This window comes from Equus asinus, chromosome 22 (genome assembly GCF_041296235.1).
Source record: "Equus asinus isolate D_3611 breed Donkey chromosome 22, EquAss-T2T_v2, whole genome shotgun sequence".
NCBI classification, from domain to species: Eukaryota; Metazoa; Chordata; class Mammalia; order Perissodactyla; family Equidae; genus Equus; species Equus asinus.
Window position 1 is genome coordinate 14,673,216 of NC_091811.1, and position 21,388 is coordinate 14,694,603.

The following is a 21,388-nucleotide window of genomic DNA, read 5'->3' on the forward strand; positions in this document are numbered from 1 at the left end:
CCAGGCTGAGGTGGTGTCCCACATGCCACAACTGGAAGGACCCACAACTAAAAAATACACAACTATGTACCAGGGGGCTTTGGGGAGAAAAAGGAAAAATAAAATCTTAAAAGAAAAAACAAACCAAGCTGTCATTCATTGCTCAAGATCATGCAGTGGATACACGACTGAGTAAGGATTCAAACCCAGCGTCACACTCTGAAGTCGTATGCTCCACCCTAGGTCCGGCCAGAATTCTAAGATCCCGTGACGCAGTAAAGTACAAGTATAAACATGCGGAGGCCAAGACAGGGCTGGGATTCTTTCGCCGAAGTGTCTTGGCCACAAGGAAGGCTAGGAGAGGTGGAAGCTGGACCTCAGTGACGCCATCCTGATCCATGACCCTCTTAGCCGTCCCCGCCTCTTCTCTAAAGGGAATCCACTCACACCAGCCTGAGTTGGGGCCTGCGGAGCCGGGAAAGGAGCTCACGTGCAGCGCGAGGGTCCACACCCTCGGGGGCGCAGCGCGCGCAGAGGGTGGGCGGGGCAGGGTCTGGGGCCCGGGCGGCTGCAGCAGCAGCAGCAGCGGCCCGGTGGTGACGCCGCACGGAAGCCCCTTCCCCTCCCCTTTCTCTCCCCCTCGGTTCCCAGGAGGCGCCGTCGGCGGCGCGGGGGTGCTCCCAGACACCGTGGGCGGGAGGCGGGCGCGCGCCAGGCTGAGTCGGAGAGGGCCGCGGGGGTGGGAAGGACGAGGGAAACAGCCAGACTCGAGAGACTGGCCGGGCCGCGGGCGGGAGCGGAGGCCGGCGGTGGGGCGATGGGGAGCGCGAGGCGCGGCGAGGGCCCCGGAAAGCGGGCGGAGGCGCCACGGGCCTGGGGGAGCCTGGGCGCCCAGGTGGGGCGCGGGGCGGGGACGGCGCGCAGCCTGCGCTTCCTGAGCGGGTGACTCAGCACCGCCTCGCCTGGCCGGGGGCGCGGGGCGGCGGGGGCGTGCGGCTTCCCCGCGCCGGGGGTGCCCGCCTCTGCCGCCCCCGGGGAAGCGCGGAGTTGGGCGCGTGGGCCGGGAGATTCCGTCCTGCTTGTCAGCAGCTCGCCAGCCCGCCCACACAGCCAACAGCTGATTCTGTATTACCTCCCCACAGAGAAGCCCCCGGGGGACCGCGGCCGGAGGAGCAAGGGCTTTCCCCAGGCTGTCCGAGTGAGTTTTGGGGCAGAAGGTACGAGAGGGGACCGGAGGAAGGAAGGGGGCTCTCTCAGGCTGGGGCAGGGAAGGAGCAGGCTGGGCTCTTTCCTCCCGCCGCTCCCGGTTTTTACGCATTAATGTCCAGAGGGAGCGCGGTGGAAATCCCTGGGGTACTTAGAGCCGGAAGCCCCTGTGAAATTCACCGCATCCCTCCCTAGCCTGCAGAGCAAGGCCACTCTACACGGGACCACAGAGGTGTGTGAATTCCGCGTCTCCCTCAGTCCCCCATCCTGAGCCTCCTTCCCAAGGCTCTTATCATTTGGAAGTCACTTTTCGCCTCTAAGCTGGGTCCTTCTCGCTGCAGCAACCTCTTAACAGCTCTGCTGCCACAGGCTTGGTGAGCTGAGAGCAGAGAGGGGCAAAAAGGCGAGGAAAGATTGATTGTCCCCATTGGGAAGAAGGGGAAATCAAGGCCCAGAGAAGGGAGGGGTTTGCTCCAAGCTTACACTTGGGATCTGTGTGAGTGGGCACAGCAATCAGGACTCATCACCCTGGTGCTGCCCCACAGTCCCTTCCCTGCCTCCGGAGCTCCCTTGGCCTTCCCTGATGGGCTTTTGAGTTAGGGAGAGCCAAGAATGTTAAAGATGTCGAGTGAGCCAGCTTGGAAGCATCCAGGGCATCTGTTTGTAAAGACCAGGCTGTGCACAAGAAATACTGACTCTAGACACAAGCAAGAGATTCCCAACTGCTCTGCAGAGTTTCTGTTGCTGTTTTAAAATAATTATTGTGTTGAATGAAAATTGTGGTAGATTGCAATCGTTTATCAAGGAAGAAATTATGGAATTCCCTTGCTTCTCTGCCTGGGATGGGGAGTGCGTTCCTGATTGGAGGCAAGGCGACGGCTGGTTTGATCAGATATATCCAAAGCCCTGCGAGGTGATGCGGTGCCAGGCCCCGGCCGCAGCCAGGCCAAGATGGGAAAGTCACAGTGCAGCTTTCTGTGTGTCACGCTGCTGCCCACTTGCTGAGCTTCCACACACCGCACCACAACCGAGTCCCAGGCGCCCTGCCCCTACACCCACCCACCCTCCAGGCAGGCTTGTCCCCAGGAGCTCACTTCCTCCAGAGGCCTGGTACCCTGCAAGCTGATGACAGAGTGAGGGGTGGAAGGCCAGGAGAGGAAGACGCAGGAGGAGCCGGCTGGCCAGGAGGGATGAAGCAAGTCATGCCGAGGATAAGAGAAGGAAGCCAGAGTCCTGATGGTGTGACCAGACAGTGTGGCATGGGCAGGAGGAAGGCCTGTGCTGAGCTTTGTTGTGAGGCCTGCACATCTTTTGTGTGGTGTGGGTTGTCATCTAACTCCTCCAGCCTGTTAGTAACACAGTCATCCATGCACAGCTGTCCACTCAGTCCCACAAACACGTCTATGCCGTACACACACCCACGCACCTTAACGGTGTCCTAACGTTTCCCTGAACACAGCTGACATTGTCTGGTTGAGAAATAGGAATAAGAGGCCTGGAGCCTGGGGTGCTGCTTCCTAGTGTATCTCTTAGGCCAGATGGTAACCCCAAAACCCAGCTCTCCTCTCTTCCACCCAGAAACACGGCCGTAATTCAGGCTTCCTTTCCCTCTCATCCTCATAGACCCATTGCCCATTGTTAGTTCCACCTGCTGACAAGGTCGCGCGCGTGTGTGTGTGATTGAGCTGAAATGCTCACTCAAAGGGCTTTCTTGTGATTTATTCTTAATGTAGCTTCCCAGGCAGAGGACTGGACTGGGCACAGGCTGGGGGCAGCGGGAGAGGAGGGCTCTCCATGCTCATAGATAGGACTGGGGTGGGATGTGTTAGCTGGGAGGAGCACCCACGTCTCCCTCGCTCTATGGCCAGCCTTAAGAGCTGAACCTCTGATCGAGCTTTTCACACACGCTCAGCTACACACACTGTGCTGTTGTGCCTAAGCACAACCTACTGCCCCAGTGGGGCCTCCCTCCGGCTGAGATCTTCCTCAGCCCTGACACCACACCCTCCCCACCCTTCACCCGCCATCGATGAGCCTGCCTGGGCCCTACATACTCAGAGTTTATTCATTCAACCAGTCTTTATCAAACACCGACTAGATGTTGAGTTAGCCTCTCCTCCCCCATCCTCTTCAGACTCATGCGACACCAACCTCTACTACCTACTGGCCCTTCCTGCCCACATCTTCCTGCCTCATGGCAACTCCAAGAGAGTTGTATGAAATTTTGTCACCCAAAAAATTGTTTTAAGATCCTAGAAAGGACAAAAGAGCTTACCAAGCACCAGGATGCTCTTAAACCTCTGCCTTATGATTCTTACACGTGAAGTTCATTGGGAAAGCACCCCTTCCACAGCCTAGAGAAGTATTTTTGCAAGACAAGCCAGTGTGGGGGTGCCCTGGGTCCCTCCCCTTTGCTTACCAGACCAGGCAAGGCAGTGCCAGTTCCCTGAAAAATATGGCCGAGGTAAAGATCATTTAGGCTCTCAATAGCCTCCCTCAGGAGCCCTTCGACTCCTTATGAGCCACCTGCCCTGGCCCTTAGTCAGCCAGTGCCATCATGGTATCCTCTTCCCTCATCAAACCTGCTCTTGGAAACCGCTCAAATAAACTCTTTTATGCTGAAGCGTAAAAGGCTGATATAGCTAAATGTGTTGTTTTTCTCCTGTCCTAGGAGAATTTGAATTTAAACAAGGTGGATAATCTTGAAGCACCCAAAGAATTCCTCTAATTGTGGAATTGCTGGCATAGGTGAGATATTCTGGAAGGCAGAGAGACCTCCCTGGGTCCTCTAACCCTGCACGCTAGCTGAGGTTTGGCCCGCACACCCATGGATCAGTCCTGATCAGTTCTTCTGGTCTGTCACTACGTATTGTCAAGAGTACTGGATGAAGCGTTAAGAGAATCTGAGCTTTAAACCTAGTTCTGCCACTAACTAGTTTGGAAGCACCAGTGACTTCTCTCTCAGGCCATAGTCTCCTCATTTGCCAAATGAGAAGTTTGGACCAAATATCCTGATAGGACCTTTCCAGCTCTGACATTTGTCTGACTCCACACATGGGCTAGGGCATCCTGGTCCAGCTCCTAAAGCCCTCCAGCCCCTGGAGCTGTGGCCCAGAGGGAATGGCTGATGCCAGCCCAGAGCGTGGGCAGGGATTTGGACCGTCCTGCTTGCCCTCGGTCCACTATAGCCTGCCTGCCCGCCAGGGAGGAACGGTACCACTCAGCACACACCAGTCTTGCAGAATTACGTAACCATCCTGGATGGACTTTTCCAAACAAAGAGCAGCAGCAAAACAGCCCGTCCCCGCGCCCTGCCCAGCACCCCAACACACACACACATGCGCGCACACAGACACACAGAGTGGTCTTCCCCTATGGTGGCCTCACAGCCACACCACCCTGGGAGAGAATTTTAGATGCCCACCATATTTTCTTTTCCATTTGTTTTGTTTTTCCTAGAAAGTATTTCATCTAAGCAAGTCCTTATGAGAAGAAACTCTTTTACCCTCTGGGCTTGACCAGAGACGCAGAGTCTTCCCCCAACTGCCCACCAACCACCACCAGAAACCCCACAACAACACGTCAGGCCTCTCATTTTCCTGGTCCCTGCCTGCTGTTCTATCGAGCTTTCTGACCTCAGAGTCCTGCAAAGAGCGGGTCTACCCTTCTACCCAAGGATGGAAGGGTCTGGAGAAATGGATCTAGCTTTCATTCCAGGGAAGTGGGAAGCAGCTTCCTGGTTCGGACTCTACCCCTCCCACTCTCCACTTTTCTCCTTGACAAGTCCGTGTACTATGGGAGACTGTAGTCTCCCTATTTAGAAAATGGGGGAGGTCATTCCTGTCACCATGGGGCATTGGGTGGTAACTCAGGTCCCTTCGACGTCTTTAAGAGAAGTGCAAATAATCTTACAATGCAACAGAAGGATGTGAGTTGGGCTTCAGGAAGCATTTCCCAGCTGTACAGTTGTGAGACCTCATCACGAATCACTATGGGAGGGTGGATTTGTCCTGTGGGCTGCGTTTCAAGGTCAGCGCCACATTCGTGTGTCTGGAATAGCTTGGGTGCACATTGTCCAGAGGTAGTGGAGAGAAGAGGATGGGCACATGTGGAAAGGTGGCCTGGAGGGATGGAAGGACCCTGAACCTGGATTCTAGTCGTCGCTGTGGTCTGACTGTGGGTGAGCCCTGCTTTCTCTATCTGTAGAAAGCCTTCCATGTATTGAGCACTTACTATAGTGCTCGAAAGAGTACCGAGCACGTGAAAATATCTAATTTTTAAATTTTACAACAACTGTTTGAAGTAGATATTATTCCTCACTTTATAAATGAACAAACAGAGCCTCAGGGCAGGTAAATAACGACTGTCAGCTCTCCCAGCTGGTGGTGGTAGAGTGGGGTTCATACCCAGGGATGCCCACCTCCCAAGTCCATGTTCTCAACCACCTAAATCCTGAGAATTCTGTGATTCTATGGTTTCCTTATGTTCTTTTCAGCTTGAAAATCTAATTTCTCCCTCACTCTAACCTGATCCTTGTTTGTTTGTTTGTTAATGCCCTCGTTGCCTGAAATGGAGAGGACCACCCCTTTCCTCCGTGGAAACCAGAAGCCCTTTGCAGCTTGTGTGGGAACCTGCACCTTGTGCTTTTCTAGAAGCAGAGGAGGAAGGAGCTACAGTGGCCCAAGGCTCGGTGGTCCTGCCAGATGGCCTTGCATTTGGGGATCTGCCAGAGGCAATGAGAGTGTCCCCAGGACCGCTTACTAAGAAACCCCTTACGAAGCTGCTGCTGCCCTGTGTCCAGGCCACTGAGAGTATGTTTGGGTTCCAGTGAAGAAATGTTTAGGCTCTGCAACAAGGGCAGCCTGTCTAAAAAGCTTTACGTGGGATTTAAATTCAGGATCCAAGTCTCATTCCAGACCATAGACAAGCTATTTGTCCCAGCTCTCTCCTCCTTTTTCGTATTACCCTCCTTTTCATTGACTCTCCACCCAGAACTGACCCCATCTGTCTTTTTTCGTAAGTGACCTTTGAAACTTAGGCTGTGCAGATATTTGCTGAATCAGCTGGACCAATGGCTGCTTCTCTTGCTTGGTTTCAGGCCAATGGGAAAACGTGCCAGGATGCCTTTGTGAGGCCCCATGGTGGCAACTGTGTGGGTCTGGGAAGGGCTTGGGAGTAAGCAAGGAGAGAGATGGGTGGAGCAAGGCACAGGGCCTGGTGAGGGAGGCAATGGAGTTTCCCAGAGGAAACTTGTTTCTCTTGAATTCTGTTCTTTTTGGATGAAAGGGAGGGAATAGCAGTGGTCTGGCCCTTGGAAAGAAAGGAGCCAGCAAGTCTTTACAGGTGCCCATTCTGTGTCAGCTTCCAGGTGAGCAGAAAGACACACACTTCCTCCTCTCCTGAGCCTTCATTCCTGCCCCATTTCCCAGCTTACCAGCTAGAAGTCCTCTCCCCACTGGAGATTGGGGAAGAGGAAGATAGGCAGGTTGGCGAGCCTCGGCCACAATGTTGCTTGCTCAGCAAGCAGGCCTTCTAGGCTCAAGGTAGACAGAGAGCCTGAGGCTCTCCTTACCCTGCTGATAGGGGTTTAGCCCTGAGGGGATTAGGGTAAGGGGGACTGTAACATGAGAGGGTTTATGCACATGCAATACGGATGTCTCCGAGGGCTGACTCTTCTGGCGTCTGTCCCCCTTCCCGTTATTCTTGGCTCTTACTATTCCTGACATAAACCCTTGACTCCAACCAAGCAACCCTCCTCTCTAGGCTCTGAACATGGTTTGTATGCTCACCCTTTTTACCCTGCGCTGTTCTGATAGAGGGTAGCTCTAAGCAGCTGCAATCTGCTTACACTCGCTTGGATGTTTCTGGATATGTGTCTCGCATAGGTTGAGCAGACTGTTTGCTTCTTTCCTATCTTTCCACAGCACAGAATGCAGACTTTTGAATGGACTGGACACTTGATGCATAGAGTTGACTGACTGACAGACCTTCACACTCTCTTAGTAGTTCCCAGGATGGGCCAGTCATCAGCTGCCATCTCTAGGCCGACAACACTGACTCAGTAGGAGCAGAGACACCTGCTCCAATCAGCGTCTTAGACAGCTCAGGCTAGAAAGCACATCCAGCAGTCTTCTAGCCACCATCCAGCCTCCCGTCAGTATGAGACCAGGGAGCTCAAAAGAAGACCCAAGAAGTACTTCACGCTTAAAGGGCGGGAGTCGAGAGGAGGAGACTTCCCCCTGCACCTTCAGTGGAAGCAAAAGATAGGAAGAAAGCAAAAGAAGGAAGAAAATATGGGAGCAAGAAAGTGTTTGAGGGAGAGGGAAGGAGAGGAGAAGAGAGAAGGAAGGAAAAAGGGGAGGAAAGTAGTGAGAAAGAGGAAGAGTATGAGAGGAAGACAAGGGAGGGAGGAAGAGAGGAGAGGACGGGAGCTGCTGAACCATTCAGATTTGATAGCCACTTGCAGGTGGGAGTTTGGAGTAGGAGCTGAATTTGAATTATATGCAAGAATCTTACCTAACCTCCAGTAATCCTCTGCCTATGGGCTTGGGGACATGGGCAAGCCTGGGTCCATGGCTAAATGCACGGCTGGGTGGGTGGGCAGACGTGCTCAAACGGAGAAGCTGTGGTCGCACTGAATCCAGTAGCTTCAGGTAGGGTCAAGCGCTTGTCTGGCAAGGAGGAGCCTTCCAGGCCAGGCTAAGGCTCTGGCTCCAGCCGGGAAAGGGATAATCAATTCTGTGGATGCTGTGAGCTTTGATTGAAAAAATAAAGAGGGAAGCTACGATTGCTGCTTTCATTAAGAGGCGAAAGCAGTGGGGGCTGGAGCTTAGCAAGAGCCAGGAAGCAAGCAGAGAAAGAGTTTTAACCCTTTGAGAGTCTTTCTTCCATGATATGTCTGCACCCATCCACCCCCACATCATTGCTTCCTTGGCCCAAACCCCAAGGCCACCACCTCTGTATCTCCCTCAGCTGAAGGAGGAGAGAGGCCAGGCTGCATACTAATGCAGACCTGATGAGAATTAAATGATATATTATTTCCGTGTCCCAGGTTCCCCTGGGCTCCTGTTTTCTGCTGGATTTGGGCAGGAAAAGGAGTTCTGGGGGTAAGAGACCAACTGTGTGGTGAGATAATGCATCTAATACAATGCCTGGCTCCTGAGAACCCCTTCCCAGCCGTCAGCAGCCTCACCAGGGCCACCTTCTCACTCTAATGAGGCCAGAGAAGGGAAATCAAGGAATGAGAAAAGACTGACAGCGAAATTACGATCTGAAGATCCCCCCTCTGCCATCTCTTCCTCCTACTTCAGCACACCCCGTAGAGAACTGATTCAGCAGGGAAATCCCCAGGAGAAACATCAGAGAGAGAGCTGCTGGCTCTGCTCTTCCTCTCCTCACCTCACCCTGTCCATGAAGATCTCTCTGCCTGCTGGCTGCATCTAGCCCTGCACCATTGAGAGGCATGGGCAGAGGAAGACAAACATATGAAATGGGGGTCATGGGTGGACAGCAGGGTGGGTCCAAACATGTAGTCAGCAAAGATGATTCCTTTTGGAGGTTCTGTGGGGGAAACTTGGGTTGAAGCTAAGCAAAACAGTGGGAATAAATGAGTGGTTCAAAAGGCATTCATCCAGCCAAGATGTCCATGATTTCATATCCAAGGGAAGAGAGGGCTGCAGGGAGGAGGGGAGGCATGCATATCCTCGCTCTCTAAGTCTCTGGGTGTCCAGGCTTGGGGAGCAGGGGGAAAAGCTGGAGGATCTGGAGAAGCAAGGAGCTACTCGTGGCGTTAACCTCTTAGTGCCTGGCACAACTTCCTAAGTGAAAGATTTCCAACAACTTCCACTCTCTTCCACATTCTAATTATTTCTTATTTTTGTTCTGCTCCCTTGGGAAGCAAAAGCAGGACGAGAGAAAAGGAAAGATGAGGACACTACAGTTCCTCTCTGGTTTTGACATGTGAGGCTGGATAGGAATCCAGGTGGTTCCTAAATCCTTGGATTCCCAGCAAGAGCACCGAGGCAGGAGAGTTTGGGCTCTCTAAGCTACTTCAGGGGCCACAGAAAAGTCCTTGTCTAAGAAAAATGGTCTTTCCTCAATCCTTCTTGTGCACACAGTCCCTTGAAGGGATGCAAAGAAAATGGGGATGTAGTGGAAAAAGAAGGGAGACACTAAAGGGCGTAAAGAGAGGAATCAGATGACGAACTAGAATTACCAGGAAGCTGTGGCTGCCCCCAGGGAAATGGAAGAGTTCTTTTTCCTCTATTTGGGGAAAAATCCACATCATATCTTGGAGGACGTTGCCTTTTTTGAGCCATGGGCACTGGGTGAAAATTGACTTTCTGCTTTTTATTCCGGAGACGGAAAGGAAACTGTGATGCTGAAGAAAGGGCCAATGGGCTATTGAGGGAGCTGGGGAAGAAAACCACATCTTCTTGGGGCTTGAATCAAATGCCATAGGTCTGCCCAGTCAGATTATCCTGGATCTGTTCCCCTAAGAGCCCATGGTTCTGGTCAAATATACTCTGTCAGCTAACATGTCCTGACCCAACTTCTCTAAGTCTACAGTAGATCTGAAAAGAAAATGAGTTTTTAAGGAATACGTCAAATCTGCACAAATATCCGCAGACCTAAAGCACGCCGAGACTGGATGGAGATGGGATTCTTGGCTCTCCTCCCTCCTCCCCCAAACCCAGCTCTTAGCATCACCACAGTCAGGGTCAGGTGCTGACGAGGTACTGATTTCCCCTGAGCTGTTCTTCCATGAGGTTCTCCCATCATCTGTCTAATCAGAGAAAGGAAGCTAACATGGTCACAGCCTTCCCAATACAAAGGAGAGAATATTCCTATCCTCTTTCATCTCTTCTTCCCATATTCCTAGTTCATGGATATTGAGAGTAAGGAGGAGCTTGAGGTCCTAGAGTCCCTCACTGGGGGTCAATGAGCATATTTCTCTCGGGACTCAATGTGAGAGTCCAGTTATCACCAAATAACTGAGGGGAAACAAGTTTGCAGTCACTAGCCATAACAGAGAGATTTAAACAGGAATTACATCCAAATACCAACTCCGTTTGCCAACTGTCTCTTTCATCCTTGTTCCCTTTCCATGACAGCCAACCACCCTGCGCAGAAATCCTCCTTGAGGCAGAGGAAAATGCTATAACCAGACTGAATCCTCATGCTATAACTGAGTCCTCCATTAGCTGGGGTTGGGTTGTTTCCTTGCACTTCTTTCGTTCTGTGGGGATTCAGAAAAAAGGTGCCCACTCAGGTCAGAGCAGAGTAAGCTTCCCCAAATGAGCCACTCCTGGCTTTGACTCCCACTGCATCAGTTTAAGAGCCAGCTTATTCCTCTGGAAAATGCTTTCTCCTACCCTTCATCTTCCTCTACCTCCAGCCCCGTGCTTTCTCTCATCATTCCTGCTTTTCCACCTTATCCCCTGCCTCCTGAATTCCCGTAGACCCTAATTCTACTCTTCCTGGACCCAGGCCTTTTAAAGCTCTTAACATAACTCTTTGCCAAGCCTCCCTCTTTTTCATATCTCACTCTCCATTCAAATAATTTTACTGCCCAAACTCCCTTCCAAATTTTTCCTAACTTAAAAAAAATGTTCAACTGTTTTCTTTTCTTCAGTTTAATCTTTACCCCAACTTCCTCTCAGTCTTGTCCCTTTTAAAACCTGCCAGTTTCCAACATCCTCAATCACTTAAAACCTTTTCTTTCCTGCCTTGCCCCCAGTGATGGTCTGGATATTCCCTTTTGCTCTAACATCCCCCAAACCCTCTCAAACGCTGATATCATTACCTCCTTTCCCCCAAACCTCCTTGACACACTTCTACCCCCAAGCACCTTCTCACTTCATGTTACCCTAGTCCTTCAGATTCTCAGGTGCACCCGATTTCCCCCTTGTCTCCTCCTCACACCCATTGCTTCCGTTTCTCCCACCACAACAGCCCCCATCTCGTCTTCCCCACTCACTCGGGTCTCCTGCTCAGGACGCCCTTGCCGAGGGCGGCGGGGGATTTGTGCTGAAGGAGGGTTCCAGCGGCAGCGCAACAACTCGGGGGACGCTCCTTCTCCTTGTCGGCGACGGCCCCGGGCGCCACCGGGTGCTGGTGGGGCGACTGGGGTGCGTGAGCCCTGCTGCTGGGGCCCGGCTGGGGCTGCGCCAGGAGCTGTCCGTGGTGCTGAAGCGGTGGCTGCTCCGGCGCGGGCTGTGGCGCTGCGGGCTGGAGCTGTCCGTGGTTCGGGACCGGTTCCTGGGCCCCGGCCGCGGCGGCGGCGGTGGCTGGGGTAGCCGGCAGCGGGGCAGGCGACGGGGCGACGAGCCCGGGAGGAGGCTGGGCTTGCAGCAGCTGCTGGTGCTCCCACAGGCTGCGGTTCTCGGCGCTTAGCTCGTCCAGCCGCCGCTCCAGCTCGTCGATGCGCTGGCGCTGGGTGTGGATGAGGCTCTGCTGGTTCTGCACGATGGCCGTGAGCTCCTTGAGGTAGAGCACGGCACGCACCGGGTTCTCCAGCAGGCTCTCCATGCCGCCCGCCGCCGCCTGCGCCCTGCCTGCGCCTGGGCGGGCGGCGGGGAGTGCGAGGGCGCACAGGAGCCGAGCAGCCCCAGCGATCCGCTCGCCTCCCTCTCCGGCGGGCCCAGCCTCCCTCCCCGCCGCCGGCGCCGCGTCACTGCCACACAGACATTCGCACACGCACCGAGGGGCGGACCGGGCGCCAGGGCCCACCCACCCGCCCTCCCACCTCTAGGCTTGGTGAGGAGTTCGGCATCCTGCAGGGCTGATAGGAAAGGAAGGAGGCGAGTGAAAGAGAGGGTAGGGGAGCGGGATAAACGGAGGAGACCCGAGATGGCCAAGGTAAATCTAGCGAGAAAGAGAAAGCGGGCGAGGCGGAAGTAGTGATACTGGGAAAGTGCGGTGGGACGGGTAGGAGAGAGACATGTATGTAAGAAGAGGAAGTCATGGGACTCTGAAAGGGTCACGAATTCTTTTTCCCAGAAGCTGGGCGTCCGTCTTAAAGACCTTCTGAGGAGAGGCCACATTTGCTCTTTTGTACTCAACAATCTATTCTGCTGGGAAAGTCCCCGGAACACAAGGATCGTAGGCCTCTAAGGGACCCTAGAGAACATCCGGCCCTACTCCTTCCTTCAGCCAGGAGGAAGCTTAGGGTGGGAAGGCTGTTTATGCTGGGTTTTCTCTGGGAATGGGACCTCAGGACAGTTTTGGCCACTCTAATAGGAACACAAACTAAATAAACCAAGCCCTCTGTGTCATGGGCTAATGCTTCCAGAAACTTCTGAAGTGATCATTCTGCTTGAAAAACATTTATGAAATGCATACTACTCCCAAACACTGGCCTAGGTGGTGGTAAGATAAGGATGACTAGGATGGAAACTTTGGCTTCTTGAAGTTTATCACTAAGTAGGTGAAACAGGTAATAAATATTTAATTTCAATATACAGTGGTGATTGTAAGCGATAAGATAGAGATATGCCCAATGCGCTATAGGAGTCCCACAGCTTCGTGATCTGGGAAGGCTTATTGGAGGAAATAACACTTGAAGTGGGAAGGATTTTCCAGAAAGAGGAAACAGCATAAGCAAAAGCTCAGAGATAATGAATCAGCATGGACTGAATCAGTTATTAATTTCTACAATAAATGTACATAAAACACTCACTAAGCGCTAAGTAATGTGCTAGGAACGATGCAGGCTACACGTTGCATAGATAATAAGTTATAATTTCTATAGTCAAAGAGATTACAACCTGGTAGAGTAGATATAGCATGCACATGAATAACTAAAATACAAATCAAAATGACTGTAAGAGCTCGTCAAGCCGAGTGCCAAAGCAATTTGGGGGAGGGGGATGTTGTGTTTAATTATGGTGATCGGATAAGAAGGAGGTTTTATTCAAGGTGGGCCATGAAGGATGGGGAGGATTTCAACAGGTGGACAGAACAGGGGACCACAAGATGGGAAAGATGTGTCAGACAGCGGGAAAAGACTTCGGAATGGAAATAGAGCACTTTAGTTTAATTCAGGGAAATGACCTTTGCCTCTGGGCTATAAGTGCTCTTAGCATATCTGTTGTTGTTCTGTTCCATTCTCCACACAGGTGGACTCTCAGGCCCCCTGTCTACTTGCTGTTGTCCCAAGGTAGACATATCTGTGAGTGTGTCCAGTGAGCTAGAAAAGCCCAGCCCATCTGGTACCAGACGTGAATGACCTTATGCGAAGGGATCTGTGCTCTGCAAATATATTGGTTTCTCTGCACTTGTAATGTGTTTTTATTTTGCTTTTCTCACATTTGTTTTCCTAGCAGACTTCCTTTGGTAAAGCATGAGTGAAGGAGGTTTAGCCACAGCTGAGCCAACAGTTGGGAGGACAGGGCACCCAGGAGCATACTTTGGTGGTGATCGGTTTTCCTGCTAAAGAAGAGAGGTGTGGGATGGAATGAAGGCACACGAAAACTCAAACACTTTTCTTCTGAATTGTCTCTGCTTGCCTAGTTGACTTGTTGTCCAAGAGTTGGGTGTTGATAGAGACCAATACTATTTCTATGAGTAAAATAGCCTGTGGCATAAGCACCATGGGGCTTGTTTAAAATGCAGATTTTTGGGCCCCATATTAGTCCTGCTGTGTTGAAATCACTAGGAATTGGGCCCAAGTGTTTTCATTTTTTAACTTTTTCTTTTATTTAAAAAAATCAACTTTATTGAGCTACAATTTACATGTAATAATATGCACCCACTTTGAGTGCACAGTTCAATGAATTTTAACAAATGCCTACACCCATGTAATCAAAATTTCCATCACTGCAAAAAGTAACCTCATGCCCTTTTGCAGTCAATTCCTCTCTTCCTCACCCCAGTCAACCACTGATCTACTTTCTGTCAAGATAAATTAGTTTTGCCTGTTCTAGAATTTCACATAAACGGCAATGATACAGTGTATATACTCTTTTGTGTCTTTCTTTTTGCCCAGCATAATGCTTTTGATGTTCATCTATCCTGCTATAGGTATCAATAGTTTGTTCCTTTTCATTTCTGAGTAGTATTCAATGGTATGGGAATGCCATAATTTATCTACTCACCTGTTCGTGGATGTTACGGTTGTTCCCAGGTTTGAGGTATTTTGAATGAAGCTGCCATGATCATTAATGGACAAGTTTTTGCTTGGACATATGTTCTCATGTTTTTTTCATATGTTTTGTGTGCATGTAGGTTTTCACATATTTTATGTTTCATATGTTTTATCTGGAAGAAAAAGCTAGAATTGGAATTGCTGAGTCATGTTCTAAGTATTAATTAACTTAGTAAGAAACTGCCAAATTGTTTTCCAGAGTCTTTGTACTATTTTTTATTCTCATCAGCAATGTATGAGACATTCAAGTGTTTCCTATCCTTGCTGACACTTGCTATTTTTAGCCTCTTTTGATTTTTTCAATTTGAGTGAGTTAGTAGTATATCAAGATGGCTTTAATAAGTATTTCCCTGATGACAGATGCTGTTGGGCATCTTCTCGTGCGCTTATGGCTATTTGTATATCTTCTTTGCTCACTGTTTCTGTTGAATTGTTTGTCTTCTTATTATTGAGTTGTAAGAGCTCTTTATTTATTCTGGAAAACAGCCTTGTTCAGATGTATGTATTGCAAATATTTTCTCCAGTCAATGGCTTGCCTTTTCATTTTCTTAACATTGTCTTTTGAAGAGCAAAGGTTTTTATTTTGATAAAGAAAAACATTCATTTTTTTTCTTTTATAATTAATGCTTTTTGTGTCCTATCTAAAAATTCTTTCTCTATTCCCAAAGCCAAAAACATATTCTCCTACATTTTATTCTAGAAGTTTTATCACTTTTCCTTTTATGTTTAGGTCTATGGTCCATTTGGGGTTAATTTTTGTGTTTGGTATGAAGAGTCAAAGTTCATTTCTTCCTTAAATCTTTGACAGCATTCACCATTGAAGCCATCCCAGCCTGGAGGTTTCTTTGTGGGAAGATTTTTAACTACAAATTCAAGTTCTTTAATAGATATGGGGCTACTCAAATATTCTATTTCTTTGTGTATCCATTTCAGTAATTTGTCCCTCTGGTAGGCAGAATGACATCCCAAAGATGTCTATGTCTTAATCTCCAAAACCTGTGAAGGTGTTACCTTACATAGCAAAAGCGACTTTAAACGTGTGATTAAATTAAAAATCTTGAAATGGGTAGATTATCCTGGATTATCTGGATGAGTTCAATGTAATCACAAGAGTCTTTATAAGAGGGAGCTGAGAGTGTCAGAGAGGAGATTGTGACAACAGAAGCAGAGGTCAGAGTGAAGCAATTGCTATCTGGGAACCAGAAGCCAAGGGAATGCAGGTGGCCTATAGAAGATGGAAAAGGGGAAACCGATTCTTCTCCAGAGCCTCCAGAAGGAATGCAATCCTGCCAATACCTTGATTTCAGCCAGGTGAAACGAATTTTGGACTTCTGACTTCCAGAACTGTAAGATAACAAATTTGTGTTTTAAGTCATTATGTTTGTGGTAATTAAACAGCAGCAATAGGAAATGAATACATGTGTCTTTCAGGAATGTATCTGTTTCATCTGAGTTGTCCAAATTGTTGGCATGAAGTTGTTTATAATATTTTCCTACCAATCTTTTAATGTCTGTAGGCTGTGTAGTGATGTCTCCTCTTTTATTCCCAATATTGGTAATTTAGGTATTTTTTTTTCTTTAATCAGTCTGGCTAGAGATTTATTTATTTTTAAGATATTTTCAAACAACCAGTTTTGATGTCATTGATTTTTCTCTATTGTTTATTTTCTATTTCATTGATTTCCTCTCTTGCCTTTATTTTTTCCTTTTTCTACCTACTTTTGTTTCCATTTGCTCTTCTTTTACCAGCTTAAGAATAAAGCTTCCATAATTGACTTTAGACCTTTCTTCTCTTTTAATACAAGCACTTAAAGCTCTGAAGTTCTCACTAAGCACTGTTTTAGTTGCATCCTGCAAGTTTTGTTTTCATTTTCATTCAGTGCAAAATATTTTATAATTTCTCTTCTTGCTTCCAAATCTTTCTCTTATTGATTTCTAATTTAATTCTTTTGTGGTCAGAGGACATACGCCATATGAGTTCAATATTTTAAAATTTATTGGAACTTTTATATGGTCCAATGTACGGTCTCTTTTGATGAATGTCCCATGTGTAATTGTCTGATAGCTACTCCAGCTTTCTCATTATTAATGTTTGCATGTGTGGTAGGCAGAATAATAGCTCCCAGATATGTCCATATCGTATCCTGGGAACCTGTGAATATGTTACCTTACATGGCAAAAGGGACTTTGCAGATGCCATTAAAATTAAGGACCTTGAAATGGGGAGATTGTCCTGGATTATTTAGGTGCACCCAACCTAATAACATGATTCCTTAAAGATGAAGAACCTTTCCTGGTTGTGGTCACAGGGATACATGGCTATAAAAGGGACGGTCAGAGGAGTGTGATGTGAGAAGGACTGGACCAACTTTGTTTGCTTTGAAGATGAAGGAAGGGGCCATGAGCCAAGGAATGTGGATAGTCTCTAGAAGATGGAAAAGGTAAGGTAATTGATTCTCCCTTAGAACTTTCAGAAAGGAATGTAGCCCTGCTGATCCTTGATTTTAGCCTAGTGAGACCCACACTGGATTTTTAACTTACAGAACTGGAAGATAATAAATTTGAATGGCTTAGGCCACTGCATTTGTGATAATTTGTTACAGCAGCCACAGAAGACTAATACAGCACGTTACAATTTTTTCTCATCTTTTTATTTTTAACCTACCTGTGTCTTTAAATTTAAAGTATTTTTTCTTAACACTTAACATAAAATTAGTTGGATCTGGCTTTTTAAAAATCCAGCCTGACTATCTGTCTTTTCATTGGAGTGTTTAGATAATTTATATTTAATTTAATTTAATTCAATTATCATTAGGGTTGGATTTAAATCTACCATCTTGCTGTGTTATTATTTGTCTCATTTGTTCTTTGTTCTTTTTCACCTTTGCCTGCCTTCTTTTTAGACTGACTGTTTTCTGGTACTCCAATTCTTCTCTGCTACTGGTTTATTGATACTGCCTGTTCATTTATTTATTTAGCAGTTGCTCTAGGGTTCACAATATCTGTTATTGAATTTTCATTGTTTACTTTCAAATATTATAATATTTCACATATAATAGAAAAACCTTACAACCGTTTATTTCCATCCCCCCATCCTTGGGGCTATTATTGTCGTAGATTAACTTCTACATATTTAAGCCCCACAATTCATTGTTATACTTTTTGCCTTAAAAAGTCAATTATATTTTCAAGAAATTTAAATTTTTTAAAAACATCTTTTATATTTACCAACATATATACCATTCTGCCACTTTCATTTCTTTGTAGTTCCAAGATACCATTTGGTATCACTATCCTTCTCCCTGAAGAACTTTCTTTAACATTTCTTATCATCAGGTCTGTTGGTGACAAATTCTGTCAGTTTTTCTTTGTCTGAAAAAAGTACTTATTTCTCCTTAATTGCTGAAATTTCTTTTTTCTGGATATGGAATTCTTGGTTGACTTTTATTTTCTTTCAGCACTTAAAGATATTGTTCCAATGACTTCTGGCTTGCATTTTCTGGCAAGAAGTCTGTGATAATTCTTAACGTTGTTGTGATCTAAAATGAGGAGGAAAATAATCAATCGAAACAAAATGTGAAATGACAGGGGGTGGAATTAGCAGAGAAGATTTTGAAAGCAGAAAAATTTTGAAAAGCTGTCATCAATATGTTTAAGGATATAAAGAAATGCATGAACACATGAGAAATAGAAGATATAAAAAAGAACTAAATGGAATGGTGAAAATACAGCATCTAAAATGAAAGATTTACTGGGTAGGATTAACAGCAGATATACACTGCAGAATTTTAAAAATCAGTAAACTTACAGATATAGCAACAGAAACAAACTGAGTAATCTCGCCCCATGGGCCGTCAAGTCTCCATCTATTCTTTTTTCAGTCTTTTTTCTCTCTCTGCTTCAGTTTGGAGAGTTTCGCCTCTAGAATTTCCATTTAGCTCTTTTTTATATCTTCCATTTCTTACCTCACTGTGTTTACGTTTTGTCCTTGTTTGGGGTCTCGTTTTCCAGCTTTTTCACGTCTAGTAATTTTTTTGTTCTATGCTGAACATTTTGAACGTGACTTTGTTGAGTGCTGAATTTTGTTGTTTTCCCTTAGAAAGTGTTAGGTTTTGTTTTTGCAGATAGTTAAGTCACTTGTGGATTTTCTTGGGAATCATAGTCCTGTGCTGCTAGTTTTCCAATGTCTGAACGCTGGTGTTTAAATATATGAGTATATTGGAACGTAATTTTCTGTTGATGGTAGGAGGGCACAGGCAGTCCCGACTTTTGGCTTCTAGAAAGTTTTCATGGCCAGATGCCAAAAACTGAATTTTAACGAACACCGCAGGTGATGCTGATGCAGCCTGGGCTAGAGGGGCAGAGAGAGGAAGGCTTACATTTGTAGAGTGCTTTCCAGTTTGTGGGACAGCTTCGTATTCATATCGTTTAGTCCTCACATCCGCCCTCTGAGGAAGGCAGGGAAGGGACTATTATTCCCCTCTTAAGACACAAAATTTGAAACCCAAGGAAGTTGTGACTTTCCCAGAGCAGGATGGTCGATGGGTTGGACTGCTAGAGCTGGATTTCTAGTCTTCAGACCCTAATGCACAAACTCATCTCCTGCGTATTATGAGAAGCAAAGAGCCCTGGAACTCAGGCCTAAGGGTGAGCTTGGGAGTACTCTTCCCCGAGCCATGCTGGGGCTTTGCTCAGGCTGTGTCTGCCTTTCTCTGCCGCTGTGTTCCAGCCTCCCCTCCAGCACAAGTCCCTCACTCCTCCTAATGGATGTTAGGTTCCAACCAAATTGGACCATTTACTCCTCCTCAGATCCAGCCACGCTTCTCTGTCTTTCTGGTATTTTCTATTCTGTCTGAAGTGCTCTTCCTTACCCTGAATCCCTGCATGTCCAAATCCTGTCCCATCAAGGCTCAGTATACATGCCACTTAGGCCGTGAATATCTTCCATTTTCTCTTCTTTCTTTAGATTCTCATAGCTCCTTGAGAATCTCTCTCTCTCTCTGGCATTCACCGCTCTCTTTGTTATGTAGTTGTCTGTGTAGATGTCTTCTCCTCCTAGACTACAAACTCCTTGGGGGCCAGAATTAGTGCCTTGTAACTCTGGGCACGCACTCCACCCCAACCTGCACTAATCCCAGCACCTTGGCCTCAATAGGGGTTCAAATAATATGTGTCCAATAAAAGAATAAAGTAGTGGGGGGGGGGGGAGAGGACAATGAGCAATTGTGCTTAGCTGTAGGGAAGAAGTCAGCCACAGAAAATGACGCTTTACCCCTTTAGGCCTCAGATGTCTCTCTTTTCAAATGACATGGTGAGACATTTGGTTAAATTGTGTGTGTGTGTGTGCTTTTCTACATGTATTTATAACCAACGATAAAAGTTTCAAAATTGTGAATGTAGAACAGAGTCATTTCTAGATTTCCTTTTAGCTATGGCATATACATTTGTAAAATCACACATCCAGGGTAAATTGATGAGGTCAGAAGGGACACTGATGAGGGCTTTGATGCCCAACAACCACCTCAGGAACAGCAAGACATTCAGTTTTTCTGGTCCAGGATACTAAACCAGCGCCTCTCTTCTCCCCCAACTACCTGACAAGAACAGAAGGTGCTGCCACCTCCGCCACAAGCAGCGTCACCCTGGGGCAGAATTCTCTCACCTCAGCACTGAAGGCTCGCACACTTCACACCTGGCTCTGGTTGGACACTTCTCCACACGAGCAGGTTTGGGCTGGAGAAGAAACAGTGGCAGCGTCTGCTCCTGCCCAGAAGATTTGATGGATGCTAGACAACTAGAGAGGACGTTAAGGATCATTTCGTCCAACCCTCTGCCTCTGGGCAGAACAGCAGTGAAGCCCCACACACAGCCAGAACTTCTCCTGGCTCACACGTGGTCTTATGTCTTCTGTTGCCTGGACTGGAAATAAATCAGGCTATCAGCCTACAGGGAAGTAAAGCAAATATGGCCTCTCCTTGTGACCTTTTGCATCAGTTTCCACGAGCATTTCCCTTATTGTTGTATGGTAACAGTGATGATAATCCTAGCCAGGATTTGTATTTCACTTTGTGATTTTAAATATCTCTGGGCCTTGGTTTCCTCAACTGTAAAGTGGGAAAAATAACTGAATCCACATCATTGTAAGGATAAATAAATAATGCGTGTGATGTTCAATAACACGTATTCATTTTATTCGATTCTCATTGAGTGGTAAGCAACACGTATGTTTTTCAGATGTAGCAGATGAGGCTGAGAGGGTGGGTAGCTTTCTTGAAGTTACACAGCCAATAAAGGCAGAACCAGGACCAGCCCTATTCTAATCCCCTACCCTTTTTCCTCTGCACCCCACGTTAGGACCTCTAACATGGAGACAGTAGTTTGGGCAGGGTTGGGGGGCAGTCAACAGTGACTTTATACTCGTGTGTGTGGTTAAATGACATAAAGCCTGTGAAGCACTTAGAACAATGTGTGGCACAGAGCCTGCGTCCAGTGAAAATCAGCTCTGTTACTGGGTGGTTAATCCTGTGCTATGTATGAAATACTCTCACAGATACACGATCTTGTTTAGTCCCCACAAAAGGCCCATGGAGTATTTTCATTAACCCCTTTTTACAGAAAGGGGACAGGGACACAGAAATAAAGTGACTTGCCTGAGGCCAGTAAATAACAGAGCTAGAGATCTTGCTCAGCCCAGGCTGCTCTAGCTTTTCTCAGCCAGGACTTCTCTTTTCTTTTTTTAAAGATGGGCACCTGAGCTAACAACTGTTGCCAATCTTTCTTTCTTTTCTTTTTCTTTTTTTGTTCCTTCTTCTCCCCAAAGCCCCCCAGCACATAGTTGTACACTGTAGTTGTGAGCGCCTCTGGTTGTGGTATGTGGGACGCCGCCTCAGCATGGCTTGACAAGCAGTGCCATGTCCACGCCCAGGATCCAAACCAGTGTAAACCCTGGGCCACCGAAGTGGAGCACGAGAACTTAACCACTCGGCCACAGGGCCAGCCCCCCAGGGCTTCTCTTAAATGCAGCCAAGGAGGTGACTTTCCCACATGGCACATGGC

The 21,388-nt window shown here is 47.6% G+C and overlaps 1 protein-coding gene across 5 annotated transcripts in view; it reads right to left on the bottom strand.

The window, feature by feature from the left end:
* IQSEC3 (IQ motif and Sec7 domain ArfGEF 3) overlaps positions 1 to 11,859 on the bottom strand; it is a 114,266-nt gene extending 102,407 nt beyond the window's left edge. For 4 of the 5 annotated variants that reach the window (XR_006518539.2, XR_006518540.2, XR_011496944.1 and 1 more), the window contains exon 1: positions 11,165 to 11,859. Coding sequence is in view for 2 of the 5 variants with exons in the window: in XM_044756444.2 (XP_044612379.1) it covers positions 11,165 to 11,715 (551 nt within the window). In the remaining 3 variants the exon portion in view is untranslated. The remainder of the gene's footprint in view (positions 1 to 11,164) is intronic. The other variant, XM_044756445.2, reaches the window with a different exon arrangement.
* Between the last annotated feature and the right edge of the window lie 9,529 nt (positions 11,860 to 21,388).